At 42.6% G+C, this 17572-nt stretch overlaps 1 protein-coding gene across 13 annotated transcripts in view; it reads left to right on the plus strand.

Moving 5' to 3' along the window:
* ADGRL3 (adhesion G protein-coupled receptor L3) overlaps window positions 1–17572 on the plus strand; it is an 842781-nt gene that overhangs the window by 575515 nt on the left and 249694 nt on the right. For 11 of the 13 annotated variants that reach the window (XM_039540335.1, XM_039540336.1, XM_039540325.1 and 8 more), the window contains one exon: window positions 4659–4739. The exons of the other annotated variants lie outside the window; for them this stretch is intronic. In XM_039540335.1, coding sequence (XP_039396269.1) covers window positions 4659–4739 — 81 coding nt within the window. The remainder of the gene's footprint in view (window positions 1–4658; window positions 4740–17572) is intronic. 13 annotated transcript variants of the gene reach the window in all.

Below are 17572 nucleotides of genomic sequence, written 5' to 3' on the forward strand. Positions count from 1 at the left end.
CTGTAACCTTTTTCTGTAGAACTGCTGCCCAGCCATTCAATCCCTAGTCTGTAGCAGTGCATGGGATTCTTCTGTCCTAAGTGCAGGACTCTGCACTTGTCCTTGTTGAACTTCATCAGATTTCTTTTGGCCCAATCCTCTAATTTGTCTAGGTCCCTCTGTATCCTATTCCTACCCTCCAGCATATCTACCACTCCTCCCAGTTTAGTGTCATCTGCAAACTTGCTGAGGGTGCAGTCCGTGCCATCCTCCAGATCATTAATAAAGATATTGAACAAAACCGGCCCCAGGACCGACCTTTGGGGCACTCCGCTTGCTACCACTGCCAACTAGACATGGAGCCATTGATCACTACCTATCTGTCGGTTTATAGGTAACACTGTTTGGAGCTGTCAATAGTTTTCATGGCTTGGGGACAGCTTCAACTTCTGCTCCGCACCAGACTTTTGTGATGCTGCAATTCTGGGTGCCATGATTCAGAAACCTAAGCAACCAGCTTTGGTGATTGGCTCATAGTGAGAGACGATCTTGTGGATGTTATCTAGACCAGGAGCATTGTTAGGCTGCAGCTGTATAGCCAGTTCAAGCTCTTGATCAGTAAAAGGAACCATCAGGTTTATGTCCATGTTCTCAGCCACCATTTTAACTGCACGGCTGAAAACTGTCTCAACTAGGAGCTCTGCCGTGGGCTATCAGATGGGATGAAATGGCGTTTGCCGTGACTGCATGTTCCCTCTTGCCTAGACTGGAATCTCCATCCATTCTCTTAATGGTTTGCCAGGCTTTGGGTCTGAAATACGTGAAGTTCAGTTTGGAACTACCTCCCTCCCCAACCCCCATCTCTCCTGTCTGGTTTGATGTAGAAGGTGAAAAAGGTCACTGTTTTTATCAAAAACCTGCTAATCATTCTTGGTAGATTTAAATTCCTGTTATAGTCTGGTTGCATCACATGACCATCCATGAATTTATTGTGGATGAAATTCTCAAGGTATAGATTTCTTTGATGTGTCCACAACTTTATTGCAGAAAGCTTGGTAGATGGCACTGAGGTTGTTCTGAATATCTGATTTTGAGTCTTTATCCACAAGAGACTCCAAATGAGACTGGATCAGATCCCACCTTGATTTCAGAAATTCCACCAACATTTCTGGAGGCTATTTGTAGTTGAAATTTGCATCAGGATTAATTTGTCTAGACTCAAATTCCAGCCACTGGATCTTTTTAAAGCTCTTATAGTTTTTACTTCCTCTTCCAGTACTTCCCCAGGATTTGGGTACGTTGTGATCAGGGATGGCTGGTGCTGGGTTTGGGGAAACATATCCAGCATTTTACATTCCATGACAACCGGAGGATGTTGTCCAGTTGTAGAAAAGGCAACATCAGAGAAGAACCTGAGTCCATCCATCTTTTGCTATGGAAAGTGGATGGTTGCTTAGGATCATAGTTGACCATCAATGCCCACTCCTCTAGCCTTATTCCATCCACACACCATCAGTGAATCTCCAGTAGGAATGATGTGAATTAAAATTGTCACAGTAGACTGAAGGTCCTGAGAAAGTGATGACAGGAGTGGGCCAGATGGCTAGTGGAGGTTTGTAGATGTTTATAAAAGAGTTGGGTCCGTCACTTTTGTAGCCTGCCGTTCAATGACATCATTTGGACCTGATGGTGAGACTAGAGTGATGGAATGATTCCCTAATGTAGGATGCCATCCTGTGATAGAGAAGAGACACAGCAGCAAAGCCAGGAATTGATAGGTGTCAGCATTAGAGTGTGTTTCCTCAAGCAAGATGACATGTGCTTCATATTCTACAGCCAACTAGAGAAGGATACCCCTCTTGGCTACTGAGATTCCAATGCTACTGAGGGCAGCAGCTTGAGAGCCGACCCCAGTGGTAGGGTTTCTGATGCTGGCCATAAAAGGGACCACATTGGAGGATGATTCTTTTCAGCTGTATTTGTCTTTCACTTTTGACAATGAGAACTTGAACTCCAATTGCGTATTTTATCTACTTTTGTTTCTGTGTTTTGCTACTGATGGGGGGGTGCCACATGAAGGTAGTAGACTTGCTTGAAGTAAACACCGAATACTGCCAGTGTTACAATACTTGAAACAAACTTGTAGTACTTGCAATAAAATTGCAAAAGTTGGCAACACTGCATGAGGACTGAACTAACAAAACAATGGCATTATTGAAGACACCAGAAGTAGAAAATGACAGAGACCTCATAGATCTGAAAGGAGAAAACAGTTGAGAACAGCTGATGAATTAACTTTTAACTATATGTGTGTGTGTGTGTGTGTGTGTGTATACACACACACACACCGAGAGAGAGAGGACTGTTTTACTCATTTACAAAAAAAGTTGGGTCAGATCTTCGGCTAGTGTAAATCGGTATGACTCTGTGTAGCTCCATGAAGCAACATCAATTTACATCAGATGAAGATCTGGCCCAGTATATGGAAGATGAAGGGAATAAAATAGATTACAAGATATGAACATTCAGAGTGGAATCCTGGCCCGGTTTGAAGTGATGGGAGCTTTTCCCCTGACTTCAACTGGGTCAGCATATCACCCTTCAAATCTAGCATAAGACCATAGGGTGAAATCCTGGTTATAATGAAATCAATTCCCATACTCCTGTTTACTTCAATAGGGCCAGAAGGAAACATTGTGATTGTCTAGTCTGTTGTTGTACATAACACAAGCCAAATGACTTCCCTGAACTAATTCCTGTCTCAACTAGAGCATATCTTGTAGAAAAAAAATCCATTCTTGATTTAAAAATTGCTAGTGATGGAGAATCCACCACAATCCTTGATAAGTTGTTTCAGAAATTACCCTCACAGCTAAAAAATTGGGCCTTATTTCCACTGTGAATTTATCTAGCCTCAATTTCCAGCCATTGGATCTTTTAAAAGCTCTTATAAGTTTCACTTCCTGTTCCAGTACTGCGGTCCATGACCTCTGGCACTATAAGTGAGAGCCACACCTCTAAGCCATTAAGGTTTTGATACGGCAGTGGAGTTACACCAAACTAAAGGGAGACCAATGAATTAATTTCTATCACATGACTGAACAGTTATCAGATGGTGACTTCTGTTCACTATTAACATTGAGTGAGATATAAACATGCAACTGGGAAGTGAAAGGCCTCTTAATGTGTTATCAAACATGCATCTGCATGAAGCAAATTTCCCATGATAAAGCACTTAAAAGCAAATGTAGAGTTTATGACATGTCAATAGATTTTAAAGCTGAATAATATACAATTATTGCAGTGGCTGATAATGCAAATTATCTGAGTCAGTCTCAGTCCATAGCAGTAAATATATCCCGTTCCATGCAGGCACTCTTTTTTCTATTTAATGTTTTACACCCCTGACGAGATGTTTTCAGTATATTGCTTATACCAGCATGGTGCACTCTCCGTATTCTTGGATGTCATTATGGAGAACCCTGAAGACTGTACCAATTCTCCACTGTCTATGAGGCTTGCTTGAAAACTGCTTGGAGCAACAACAGCAAATGTCAACAGGGAGCCATATTAATTATTTGGAATGTGCCTCATAAGAGGAATCAACTGTTTTTATTACAGCATGAATATTACTTGAAACAGGAAGGTTATCCTAGCTGTTATCATAATCTATGTATCATTAACTTTCCTTGTTTAGAAAAAGAGATTAACAGCCCAGAAAATTGTTATAGTAAATAGATGAATTATAACGTTTTTATTATATATAAAAGTTTCTCAATATAAGCAGTTACCTAGTGATCCATTGGAGAAGAATGAAGTCTTTAACAACTAAAGAACTGCATTGTAAGGTTGATTATTGGCAGGATGGATAGTTCAGTGGTTTGAGCATTAGCCTACTAAACCCAGGGTTGTGAGCTCAATTGTTGAGGGGGCTGTTTAGGGATCTGGGGCAAAAATCTGTCTGGGGATTGGTCTTGCTTTGAGCAGGGGGTTGGACTAGATGACCTCTTGAGGTCCCTTCCAAACCTGACATTCTATGACTATTAAACAGCTTTCATTCATGTGAAAGTGACTATAATTCTGCACACCAAACTTTACATCTACTGCAGACCAAATGTCAAACCACTATTTGTGGTAATTTACGCCATACTTTCAGTAACAGCCCTTGTAGGCAACAAGTGCAAAGATTGCTATAATCTGGAACTGCTCATTTTCCATTTCGAGTCAGGTTAACAGAATGAATGTTCTTTTCCCCCCTCAAGTTTGAAATACAGAATCTGCAAACGAAACTGGATATGAGTCCCCATAAGAGAATGAAATGCAAAATGCATTATGAAACTGCAACTAGCCTTCTCTAAACCAGGTCATATTGGATCCCAGGAGAAATGTGGTGGTGAGCAAGCGTGTGGAGCCTTCGCTATGAGTGGCAATGGGAGATATGGCTAAATTTAAATATACAATAATATCTGTTTGGAGGAAGCAATATTTTTTTGATGTACATACTGAGAGGTGAAATATCCTCTATAAGGTTAATCTTCAACATACCTGATAAAGTAGAATGTGTTTGAACCTGTTGTTGGTCATGTTTTAAGTGTGTGGTGTGACATGTGTGTTGAACTGAAATCCTTACAGATCTGAATGTGAAACAGTAGACACTGAAACCCTCGATTTGTCCACAGGGCAGGCACACCATGGGCAGGTTTCCTACATTGCTCCACCAATTCATCTTGATTCGGACCCGGAGAGACCGCCTTCGAAGGGTGAGTCTGTGATGCAATCTGTGTCTGTGTGCATGGTCAGATAGCCATAGGCATGAATGTATTTAATTTGTTTGTGCAGAAGAGCCTCCATGAAGAGAGTTACAGTGTGCCATTCGGGGCACTCACTGGGGCAAATTAATTCCATTGTCTTAAATAGAGTTACACCAGCCATAGATTTGCTCATGCGCTCCATTCCTTGTGTAGATTTGAGATTACTGTATTATCTCAGGGCCATTTAGTTCTCCCCTGCAGTTCTATATGCATTTGTGTTGGAGAACTGTCACCCTTAATCCTTGCGCAATGCTATCTCGTTCCCTGATTCCACTGCATAGCCAGTATTGGTGGGGACTCTTTCTGCACTCTGATGCGGGCAGAGGTGGTAGAGGAACAGGGGGAGCTGATGGATCTGCAGCTACTCAAGGGAGGTGATTTGGAGAATTCTCCCCCCCCCCCCACCTCATCAACTGCTGCAAAGTACAGTACGTTTTTGGCCTTGGCTTGGGAAAGCAGATTTGCCCGTGAAAGATGTATTCAGATTGTTTACAGAGTTCTTAGATCTTTTCTGTGCTTGTTTTTACTTAGTCTGTATCTGTTCAGGTATGACAGTTCTAAGATACCAAGTCAACTGTATTTGACTGTATCATAGTAAGATGTATAAGTTAAAACCAAAGATGGATGTGGAGAAATCTCTTGCTCGCCCAGGGGAATGCATAGGAATATTTACTTTAAAAGTAGGGGGGTACATTTGGGGTGAGGCAATAACATTTCCTCAGGAAGCGAGTGATGATGATGATCTATAGACAAAAGAAGAAACTAAGGACACAATAATTGCCATCTAGAAAATTGTCTAGGAACTCCTTTAAATACATTTGAGTAGTTAAGAATTTTGTGGAGATGAATTTCTTTATACGCAGCTTATTCCATAACTACCTACTGCAGTATAATTGAGACAAGACATGGCACTCAATGGACCTCGGGTCTGATCCAGTATGTGAATTCCTGTCCTCCTCCTGTTACATAACTGTACAACGTGTGCAATTTCACATGCAGACGTGTGTTTCTCTGAGTGCACCATATTTAAAATGCAACATGCAAGTGCAAGGTTGAGTACACTAACGTGTGACACCATGTGGGTGGGACCCGTTCCTAAATTGCTTCAGCCAGTGCTCTCCATCAGCACAGAGGGGCATGCTAGATATTCAAAGGGATGGTTCAGCAGAAAGACACAAATGGCAGGCGGTTGCTGTGTCTCTACACTGACTCAGTTCGTTGATTACTATCACATCAGGACTTCCTTCTTCCCCGATCAGATTGTTCTTATCTGTTGGGGCTAAACAGTGTTTTTGGTGATTTAAAAACATGAGGGCAAATCAGTTCCTGCCTCCAAAAGCTCACACTCTAAGGCTGTGATCCTGCAACTAATGCAGCATGGGTGGACCCTGGGCCCATGTGGTGCCTTATTGTCGTCAGTGTCTGTGGGAGCTCAGTAAAGTCATAGGGCAGATTTGGATACTTGTACCCCAGCTGATTAGTATCTTACTGTGTGAGTAGTCCCATCAGTGCTACTCAGTGTGAGTAAGTATATCAGAATCTGACTCTAAAAGGCTTCCTTTGCCTTACCCATCCATTGCCCCCAGTGTTTGGAGATTGAGAAAGTCTCAGCATGTGCATAGGCACTGAAACATACCCTTGCTCCCCAAAGTAACCCCGGAACTTTGCAGCCTAAATTCCAGCATATTCTGTGTGCACTGCTGGCCCCATTGAAATCCATGGAAATGTTGCCATTCATATCAATGGGACCAGGGTTTCACCCTCGAAATGTAAGGCTTCTGCTGTCTTTCACTGTGAATGTGAGTGCATGCTTATGCAGTGCAGCAGTAAAGATCACGAACAATTGAATGAGTCTAACTATAAAGCAGTTTCTTTGTTTTTACTGCGTGGAGAATGCAGTTGCATTCCCAACAGGTGGGACATGATGGTCAGTGGCTTGTTCTCCATCTCTCGCCAAAAATGATCTTTCTCATGGAAGAAAGTGGACTGCTTCCAAAACGGGTGGTGCTGATCATCCAAAATCCCATAAGGCTTTAAACCCCAGTTCAGTCTCTTCCCAATCAGAGTTTGCCTTTAGTCCAGACTGTCTTTATAGTCTAGATCTTCAGGTGTTTCTCCACTGCCTCCAAACAGTGGGTGTAACTTTTAAGATCTCTCAAAATCTTGTTGTCAACTATGTGCCCTGTTTTAACAGAGGACTCCAGCAAGGCAGATGATGTCTCAGGCTGGGCGACCGAAACACCCAGCCTCTCATAACTTTCTCTGATATTAGCTGTGGTGATTCAGAACTTATATAGAATAGCTCCACTTAAATCATCCCCATTGCTTGCTGCAGAAGATCGCGGGGGGGGGGGGGGGGACTGGGTCAGCAGTAGCCAAAGATGATGCTGTCATGGGCTTAGCCACTGATGCAACAGCCCCCGGGCCTAGAATAATCCTCTGCAATTTGCCTTCAGGAGGGCATAACTCAGTCCCTTGGCCAGGTCCAGAGTGACACATCCACATGCTGACGAGAGTCAGATCAGCTGGAGAGACTGGTGAGAGCAGGAAGTGGTGCGCACCCAGCACGCTGCTGGCATCATGCCTCCCCGTCATGGCCTCTCCTGAGCCCCAGTAAAAAGGTTTTCAAGTAGTACTTGCTCAGAGAGCTGTGGTATATTATTTACTTGTATGGCACTTCTCATAGAACTGCCCAGTAACTCTGATTGCAAAGGTGATTAACACTGGTGGGGTTCAGTGGGGATGATTGCCCCTTGTGTTGTGCTGTCCAGGGCAGGGGTCTGCGAGGCTCCCCTGTATCGTTCTGTTATTGGGAGGGGGCTCAGAAACCCAGGAGATATGCACACTGTAGGAAGTTAGGCAGATGGGAATGAGGCTCTTCCCCCCCCCCCAAGAAGAGGCTGTGGTTCTTCCCACAGTCACCATTGTTGGGGTTCCCCGAGACCTCTTCCACACCGTTCCCCAAGATCTCGGTTTGGCTCCAGTCTCATGACTCAAGTTCCTTTATTTGGCAGAGAGCAAAGCTACGGTGAGTTGATCAGACTCAAGCGTAGGGGGCGGATACTGGGTATCCTACACATCCAAAGTTACCCAGCACACCTCTTCCTGTGTATACATTTACACATCCCATTGTATGTACGATACATTGTGTCACATGCTTTGGGGTTGGCTTCGGCACTTAGTAGCACCAATCCCTGTGCAGCATGCTCTGCCCATGCACTGTCCAGGTCTGACTTACTCTTTATCTAATCTTACATCCCAGGCTTATCTTCTCCACTGTTATCAATGGTTCACTGGGGGCTCCCCCTTCTCTGAACTAGTGCAGACATGCAGTTCCCAGCCTGCTGATCCATTTACTTCTCTCGTCCTGTCTCCCAAGGAACGAGGCCTTGCCCATGTCCCATTACTCATGTCAAGCCAGGCCTACATTGCACTGCTTTTGTTTTTCTTTTCTATATTAGCATATATTTCACTTGCGTCATATTCCTGTCCTTCTGTGCTTTCTTTTTTTAAGTTCACTGCCGAGCAACACATTCCCAAGACCACAGTAGTTGTAATCATTTGAATCACTGTTAATACTAGGCTCAAAGTACAAAATAGGGTGCAAGTTTACCTCTTCTGCTATAGCCCACCAGGGTGTAATCTCACGTGATAAAACTTGCTCTGCCTTTAAAACATCCTGTATTTTTTTTTTATTTTAATCACATTATTTAAAAAATAACTGGAACAAAATATAAAATCTTTTCATTTATCACCGCAGGAAATTTAGGTGTGGAACAGAACATAGGCCAATTACAATAACATTTGCTGGGTCCATACCAGAAGTGGGCCTCTTCGGCCACCGCATAATACAGTAAATCCTCACTTAAAATCGTCCTGGTTAACGTTGTTTCATTGTTACGTTGCTGATCAGTTAGGGATCATGCTAGTTTAAAGTTGTGCAATGCTCCCTTCTAACTTGGTTTGGCAGCTGCCTGCTTTGTCCACTGCTTGCAAGAAGAGCATCCCATTGCAGCTAGCTGGTGGGGGCTTGGAACCAGGGTGGACCAGCAGTCCCCTATCAGCTCCCCACACCCTTAAGTACCCTGTGCTGCAGCCGCCCAGCAGGCTACCAATTGCCGGCAATTCATCTGTCCCTCCCCCCACTGCCATGTGCTGCTCCTGCCCTCTGCTTTGGAGCTGCTCCCCAAGACTCCTGCTTGCTATGCGGGGTGGTGGGGGGAGAGAAGAGGGGCTAATGTCAGGATGGCCTCCTCCCCCCTGCTCCTGCACCCCGCTTACCCCTTCTCCATATAGAGCAGGGAGGGGACACGGACAGAGAGAGACAGAGAGCTTGGGGCAGCAGCTGCAGTCTCAACTTCCTGATCCACTTAAGAAGACAATGCACTTAAGAGTGGGTCAGCTTCCTTAAAGGGGCAGTGTGCATCTCTCTCTCTCCCAAACTCTGTCTGCCATGCTGTCTCCCCTCTCTCATGTTCATGCTGCTTTATGTGAGAGGACAACAATGTGTTAACACTTGAGGGCTCAGTCGAATGCTAGTTCATCATTTAGCAGTAAGGCATTCCCTGGGAAATATCCCTCCCTCTTCCACCCTCTAACTTCACCACCTCAACCAAGCTTCACAATCATCATAGCTGTGAACAGTATTAAATTGTTTGTTTAAAACATATACTGTGTGTATATCTATATAATATATAGTTTTTTGTCTGGGAAAAAATTTTCCCTGGAACCTAACATTAATTCTTATGGGGAAATTGGATTGGCTTAACATCGTTTTGCTTAAAGTCGCATTTTTCAGGAACAGAACCACAACGCTAAGTGAGGAGTTACTGTAATGGGTAGCAGCAGCTTAGGCTTTGAGATGATTCATAGAATCGTAAGTTTTAAGGCCAGAAGGGACCACTGTGGTCATCTAATCTGACCTCCTGAGAACTGCTCTGACTTACTGATAAAAAGGGCTGGATATTTTCACTATCACTTCCCTCTCTTCTCCTCCTCTTCCTCCTGCTCCCACCACACCATGTTTCTTTGACACCGTTCTTCCTTTTGGCCTCTGCTGCCTTTGCCTCCTGCTACTGTTTTGACGGCCTTAATTTCACCTTCATGTTACCCTAGCACTTAATTAACCACTGGGCACAGGTTGCTATTGCATTTAACTGCAGCAGAAAGAGCATTGTTGTCCACCTTGCACTTTTAACTTTAATCACGCTAATATTAAAGAAAGCTGGGCTACAAAAATAAAAGCCTTCCGATTTTGCATATGTAAGCAAAAATAAATTGTACGTTTTGAATGCTGTTGCTGCTGTGATTATATTCAGTTGCAACTTTCAGCTGATAGATTTATTTGTAACTATCTTTTTATTTTATTGTATCGCTGGTGACGTTTACCTATATTATTGATGTATGCAATGCATTTTTCCAACCCTTCACTTTACTGAATAGAGTGTAAACTCCGGTAGTTTACTAGCACATTAGTGTCACCATACATTACAAGGTAATTACCTTGAGCCACCGCTCTATATAGAAACATAGTAATGGCACTGTAAATCATGTCATAAAAATAAGGTCCTAGATCAGCATTCACTTTTAAAGTTATTTCTCCTTCCCCACCCCCCATTAATTAGAAAAAATGTTTTTAAATTAGTTTCATATATGAAGCACCCATAACCATTATTTTTACATCTACCTTTACTAAAACAAACAGGACTATGTTGCAGTGATTTTTATGTAATTGTTTATATTTGTTCATATGAAAATTAATTCCAAAGGTAGCTGAGGCAGTTTTCTCTATAGCTGAGTCCTAGAACTTCTGGAAATAAGTGCATTGCTCTATTGCTTCGGATGTAGTGTTCCAACAACTATGGCTTTGTCTTATTCTTTATGCATGGTCCTGAACTTGTTAACTGTCTGGACTGAGGGCTCATGCATAAAGATAAGGGAAACTCTATTTACTCTTTTGAGTTTTAGTTCCTGTCCTCGATAGATAGCTATTAGCCTTTCATATTTAAGAAGCCTCTTTTATTCGCTCAGACAGTTCCTTCGTTCTAAGCATTAAATGTTAATCACTAATTTGTGACATCAAACCTGTTCTGGATCCCCAGGTTGTGATCTCATAAACTAGGGATTATAACCTACATTACAAAAATGGTTTGCTTGTTTCTGACGATAGTAAAGAAGTTCAAAGATAAGTGGGACTCTAATGTCCTGGCTTCAAAGGAAGTTTTACAGAATTAACGTTTATAGCAATAACTGAAATGTAGTGTTTGGACTATAATTACTCCAGGCACTAAAATACAATGAACGAACTGAATTAAACTCACTGAATCCACATACTAAAGCTATTTATAAAGTTTTATAGAAGCAGATTTTGCTCTATACGTGGAATTATTTTAAGCATAAAATATATCCCTGGCTTTAAACCTAGGCAGACAAAGGCAATAACCTACATTGCTGAGATACTGTTCTGCAAAATGTTCCTTCAGGTGGAGCTTGTGGGGAAATGGGTGGCTCAGGGGGATTGTTAAAGTTGAACTGAAATTGTTTCAAGACATAGTAATATACAAGTCAAACTTATTTAAGAGCCCTGGCTTTACAAATGAATAATAGGTAAGTTAAATAGAGGGGGCATCCCCCTCTTTCTGTGAAGATTTCTCCAGGCAACTGTCCAGTTTAGACCTCCAGTCAGATCCTTGGTCTCTTCTTTGAGCCTTAATCTGTTTCTTTAAAAGTGGAAGATATAATGGAGCTTATAGAACTGCAAAGTATGAGGGGAGGGACAAACCAAGGTCGAAGGGGCTTGCCTCATAGCAGATGATGACCCTGGACATATGCACTTTTGGTCACAAGATGCTAAGAGATTCATTCCCCCTGTCACTCTCTGGTGTCTCCTCTGCCCCCACTCCATATTCCATTGCCCTGTGGTTAGAACCCCACAGGCTTTATTGTTGGCAGACAGATCACAACCATGTTTCCTACTTTTTTTTTCATTGTCCATGATTGAGCTGCACCACAATAGCCGCCTGCTTGGGAGAGCATGTTCCTTGTTCTTTAGGCTTTTCTTTTGTTTCTCTTTGGTGCCCTTCCTTTATCTTTCCTCCAGCCTCCCTTTAGTTAGTTATGGCCATAGCTTACTGACTGCCTCCTCTTAGCCATGTTATTTTCCTGGGAGGAGAGGTTAGTTAGGGGACTAACCAATTCCTGTTAAGCCATGTAATCAGCTTACAGAAACTCATCCAGTGAGGTGGGTTCTTGGGAGCTGAGAGCACCCTCAATGATTCCTCAATGATCTTTCAGTTCAGTTCAGTGAGGCTTTATTGGTGTGGCAAGCCTGACAAACTGATGGGGGGAAGTCAGACCCCCCAGGTATCTGTAAGAGGAGAGCGAGGTCTTGCCCACAGTAAGGCCATGTGCTGTGTGAGAAAGTGGGACCCTGCATCCATTTGTCAGTACTGTCCATTCCTGTGCTGGTTCCAGCTTGCTATGTAGTGCCAGACCATTTCTGCCATCTCTCTCTATCTCCCAGAATGAGGCACATTTTTTTCCTCTTTGCTGTTCGATGAGAAGTCTTTCACTTCCAGTGAGGAAGGCCAGCTTTGTAGTTGGTATGAGCATAGTGAGATCATGGGGAAAATCTTCACAGGTCAGAAGTGGTCCATGTCACAGTAACACATTCACTTAACGATGCGGGTGATTTATCATTCAAGACCTGAGATCAGTCCAGGGATGGTGCACAATAATAAACAACAGGGATGACAATCAGTGTTGTACACTATGGCTGAGAGATTTGGTTTCCAGTCCCCATCAAAATTAATGGGAGTTTGTCATCGAAACAGCTTGGACAATCACAGTGCACATGCATGTTGGGGCACAATGTTACAACTATTGATAACCCTTTAAGGTACCAACATATAATATTGTGAGCTACAGTCCACACCAGATGTAACACAAGCCTGATTTATTCACAAAAGGAGCTCTCAATGAAGCACCACAAAATCTAAGCCTAAGCCTTCTCCCCAAGCTTGGATGCTTCTAGGGTTTCTCTTTCATGATGCTCAGCCCACTTCCAAGGACCTCTCTTTCTCTCTTGACTCGCTCCCTTATAGCTGAATGGGACAATGAGAAACCTAAACCCAGCAAAAGTTGTTTAGCATTTTCCAATGGGAATACCCCTTGTGGCTTTCATGCAAACACTGCATGATCCGTACACCTAACAAATATTGCATACGTTAAATGCTATGTGGTTATTCACAATAATGTTATCATAGATGGATTAATGGTGTATAATAGGTATTGCTTCTGTAACGAAGTTCCCTTCAGCCAAATGTTTTTAACAATTACTGAGGCTTGAATTAGTGAAAATACCGCTCGACACATTTCAGAAATTACATATGGTCAATTTTCAGGTACTTCCTGAACTGGTTAGAGCTTTTAGTGTATACAGCAGAACCTCAGAGTTACTAAGATCTCCAGAATGGAGGTTGTTTGTAACTCTGAAATGTTTGTAATTCTGATCAAAACACTATGGTTGTTTTTTCAAAAGTTTACAGCTGAACGTTGACTTAATACAGCTTTGAGACTTTACCATGCAGAAGAAAAATGCTGCTTTTAACCATCTTAATTTAAGTGAAACGAGCACAGAAACAGTTTCCTTACCTTGTAAATATTTTTGTTTAAATTTTCCATTGTGTTATTTTAGTAGTTTACATTTAACACCGTGCTGTTGCCTGATTGCGTACTTCCAGTTCCCACCAAGGTGTGCGCTTGACCGGTCAGTTGGTAACTCTGAGGTTCTACTGTAGTTTGTTATTGTTACTGGTGGTGGTGATGGTTGTTTTATTGAACTTATCTCTTCGTCGCTATGGCCAGTGTTTTTTAAAGTGCTCAGCACCCACAATCAGACCCAGCTCTTCAAAATAGCTTAGCAGGTTGGGAGCTGAGCTCTTCTGAAAATGTGGTCATAAGTGGTACACAGGGTGCTTAGCCCTTTTGAAAACTCCGACCCTCGTGTAAGTGCCTAAATTGGAAGGGAACTCTTGTGAAAAATCTGTCTCCAAGTGTGGATGCTGAGCACTTGAAAATCTAGTCCTGAGCTTTTATGAAAATCTGGCTGTATGAGCCAAATTCTGCCCTGGTTGACACCCTACAAGCCCACACTGAAACCAGTAAGGTGGATGGCGGGGCTAAGTTTGGCCCATACCAGAATGTTTTATTTATTTTTAAAAATAAGCATAGCAAGTGAATATTAGGGACTTGGACTTGTATAAACAAATCTCCAGGAAGCATTTCAGGAAGCCTGCAGTGTTTAGGTTTGTTTTAATGAATGCAGCCCAGTCTACACCCTGTAACTACTGACAGTCACAAACTGTTAGTTGCGTGCCTTTCACTTTTTTTTTAAATGCTGTTGAACTGTTGCACTTACTTCCTGCGAATATGTGTTTCCATTTGAGAGGGGCACCGCAGGGCATTGCTGTTTATTTATAAGATAACAGTGTTCTCTCCAGCAGAAAGCACGAGCTAACCGAATTTCTCAAGCAGGCACGCTAAATCCAGCCTGCAGATGGAAAGTGGTGTAACCCAGTGTGTACACTTGAAAATACTGATGGAAGTAAGAAAAACATCATTTCACTTTGAGATTTTAACTCCTTTTAATCAGCATATTTTCGTATTGTCCTTACTGCTTAAAAGGGGATTTTTAAAATATATTTACACCAATTAATCTTTGCATTGTAAGGGAGTTCTCCCTCGGAGATCAGCATGTGGCCTAATTTTAAGATCCCTAGAAATGTTATTCGTTATAAGTTGCCTTGAGCTATAATATTATGTGCTAGGCTTAAAACAGACATAGACGTCTACCCCAGAGATTTTCTTTGCTGGAGTGCTTCATTTTACACTTTACCGAACTGTGCACTGTGACATCATTGGTGGAACTTTTCATTCTCCCACCTGACACTGGCAACAGCTGGAGATTGGAACCATTTATGATGGCATACACTCAAGCAGCACTAATCTAAAGTGAATGTCCTATTAAAAACCCAAACAAACAAAAAAACAAAAATCTGTTCACTGATCCGTTGTGGAAGAAGAATGCCATTCTACATACAACATGAGCCCCTTCTCAAACAACCCTATCACATCCCCCGCCCCCCAGACTAATTTTTTGGCCAAACTTTCTTCTGGAATATTTATAGGGCAAATAACTGTTTTAAATGAGCAGATGGGGGAGGCAGAAGTCAAGCTGTTAAATTAATAAACATGTGTGATACTTCATCAGTAAAGGAGTCCATTTTGGCATTTTTTCCAGATGATTTGTATGGCCTATCACCATTGCACCTGGTGCAGGGACAATAAATGGGCACTTAATAACCAAACAACGTGCAAACTCCTTCCATTATAACTTCATTATGTCAGAAATAATCGTCTATAACTAGATGTCAAATACATAATTTATGTCTGGCTCCCTTGTGGAATAGTGGCCACATGAATGAATGGCCCCATTAATGGAAAGGAGCTTTTACCGTAACTTTCTCTCTCCTAGTACCTGGTCCATTTTGTCATCTGGTATTAATTCTGAACCGATTCAGTGCGGCAAAAAAGGCCTGTTATGTTTATATTTGTGTAATCAGAGAAGAGGGCACATAAATCATACATGAGATCAAATTTCAGGTCCAATGATTTCCATGGCGCACATCTGTTTTAAAAAGAATAGTACAGGTCTGTGGTAATTTTATGGAGAAGCATAAATGGCCCTCCTTGTACCCCTTTTTGAGACATTAAAAGGGTTCCTGGCTTAGAATGTTAGTGAACACTTCCTTTGGGAGGCTTCTGATGTGATCAAAGAAGAGCTTAGCTACTGGAAAGGCTTCATCTGTCACAGCGACCATTTTAATCATCAGCCGCATTTTGCTTCTTTGCTTCTGTTATGTCAGGCTACACCTACTGGTAGAGGTGTCCAGTGACATGGGTGTTGACGTATGTTGTCAACACTGGAAAAATTAAGGGCTTTTTGTTGTTGTTCATTTAAAAGATCCCTTTGAATGTACATGCAAACACTGTTGGTAGGAGTTTAAGGGCCTGATTTTGCAAGCCTGGCTTATGTTAAGTATTATGTATTCACATGGGTGGGTAGCTCTAGTGGTTTCCTTCCAGTCAGCCTCCCACAAGGGACTGCGTTCCTGCCATGCTGTAGATTGTGAAGTGTTTAGGAGGTAAGTTGCTGTGTACCCTACATTTATTTCAGGGTTAAATGGGAGCTGTTGGATGCTGAACTCTTCTGAAATCTGACCAGTAAAGTAGTGATGTGAGCGTTGTTTGGCAAAGGTCTGGAGGTGCAGGTTGAGTCAATGGGCTATGTGCTGTCAGAGGAGATACTGTCACACGTCTTGACTATTTTTAGAACCCACATGCACAATATATTCTAATCAGAGTCCCTACACTCCAGAATTGCAGTCTTCCTTTCTGCTGCGCTGAATCAGCATCACCTGGGACAGGAGGCTACTCCCTGGGAGCTGTGCTGCTTTAAAAAATGCAATAGCCAATACAGTCCAATGTCGGACAGGCATCCCGGCAGCAGCAGGTAGGGAAGGGAGGGCGATAGGGAAAAGAGGAATTTGGCATTAAATCATTCTAACACATCTGCAGGTATCTGAGATTGGTGGTGAGCAGGCATGTGTTCTGCTTCCTTCTTGCCAGTTGAACTGAAGTGCTGAATTCCCTCCAGTTACTTGTGCCACTGTTCCACTGGTCTGTTGAATTAGCATCACAAGCAGCAGTCTTCTTCTCAGTGAGACAGGGAAGAAAGGTGGAGAAAGGGCTCTGCAGAGTGGCAGACATTCAGCAGTGGTGCTAAGAGAAACTTTTGTGTTAGTGAAAAGTTCTAGGCCTCATCCTGCTGCCCTTACTGAAGACATCTTTTGGCAAAATTCTCTTTGAAATCAATGGCAGTTTTGCCTGAGTAAGTCTGGAGCAAGGACTGCAGGATTTGGGCCTTTGGAGACCACAGAGTGCAGGAGAAGAAAGGAGACAAGAGATGAGGGTAGAGAAAAGAAAGGAGAGAGAGAGATGAGTAAATAAGTCACTCATTCCTCACTTCAGACCCCATCCCTCTACTGCTGTTCCTCCTTTCATTTTGCCGTCCTCTGCTAATTCCTTTCTTCTCAGAACTCACTCAGCCATCTGTGGAGGGAGATGTCTCCTCCTGGTCCTGCTTCATGCAGAGAAAAACTGGCTGCTCTTTTGGTATTTTGGGAGATTTTGCAATCTATACTGAAAGTGAGCGAGAACATTTTCAGATGCTATCTCTTTGTATTATTCTTTGTATACAACCAAAGCCCCATAAGCATTTAACCTTGACACAGAACTTTATTAACAGTTCATTTGGGCCTGTACATGGCAGTCACAAATCTGTGAGTAACCCATTGGCCAGTGTTTCTTGGGCTAACCATTGGTTTAGGTTGGGTTTAGTTATGACTGTCGGTTGTATGATCCTCACCTGTTGACTGCTTTATACAACTGCATTAGTCTCAGTCTCAGTGAAGGCCATTTGCTGTCTTGGACATGGAACAAGGAAGGAATCATGGATATCTGCTAATGGAACAGTGGCTAAAATATGAAACAATGAGGAAGGTCTAAGGCCCAGTCTAGATTATTTTTTTTTAAACTGGAATCTACGCTGTCCTTTGGGTTAGAACTTTAATGGTAGAGAGCATCCAGATCCCAGTTTGTGGGCAGAACTGCTGTACAGTGGAACCTCAGAGTTACGGACACCTCGGGAATGGTGGTTGTCG

Source organism: Mauremys reevesii, linkage group 5 (assembly GCF_016161935.1).
Source record: "Mauremys reevesii isolate NIE-2019 linkage group 5, ASM1616193v1, whole genome shotgun sequence".
NCBI classification, from domain to species: domain Eukaryota; kingdom Metazoa; phylum Chordata; order Testudines; family Geoemydidae; genus Mauremys; species Mauremys reevesii.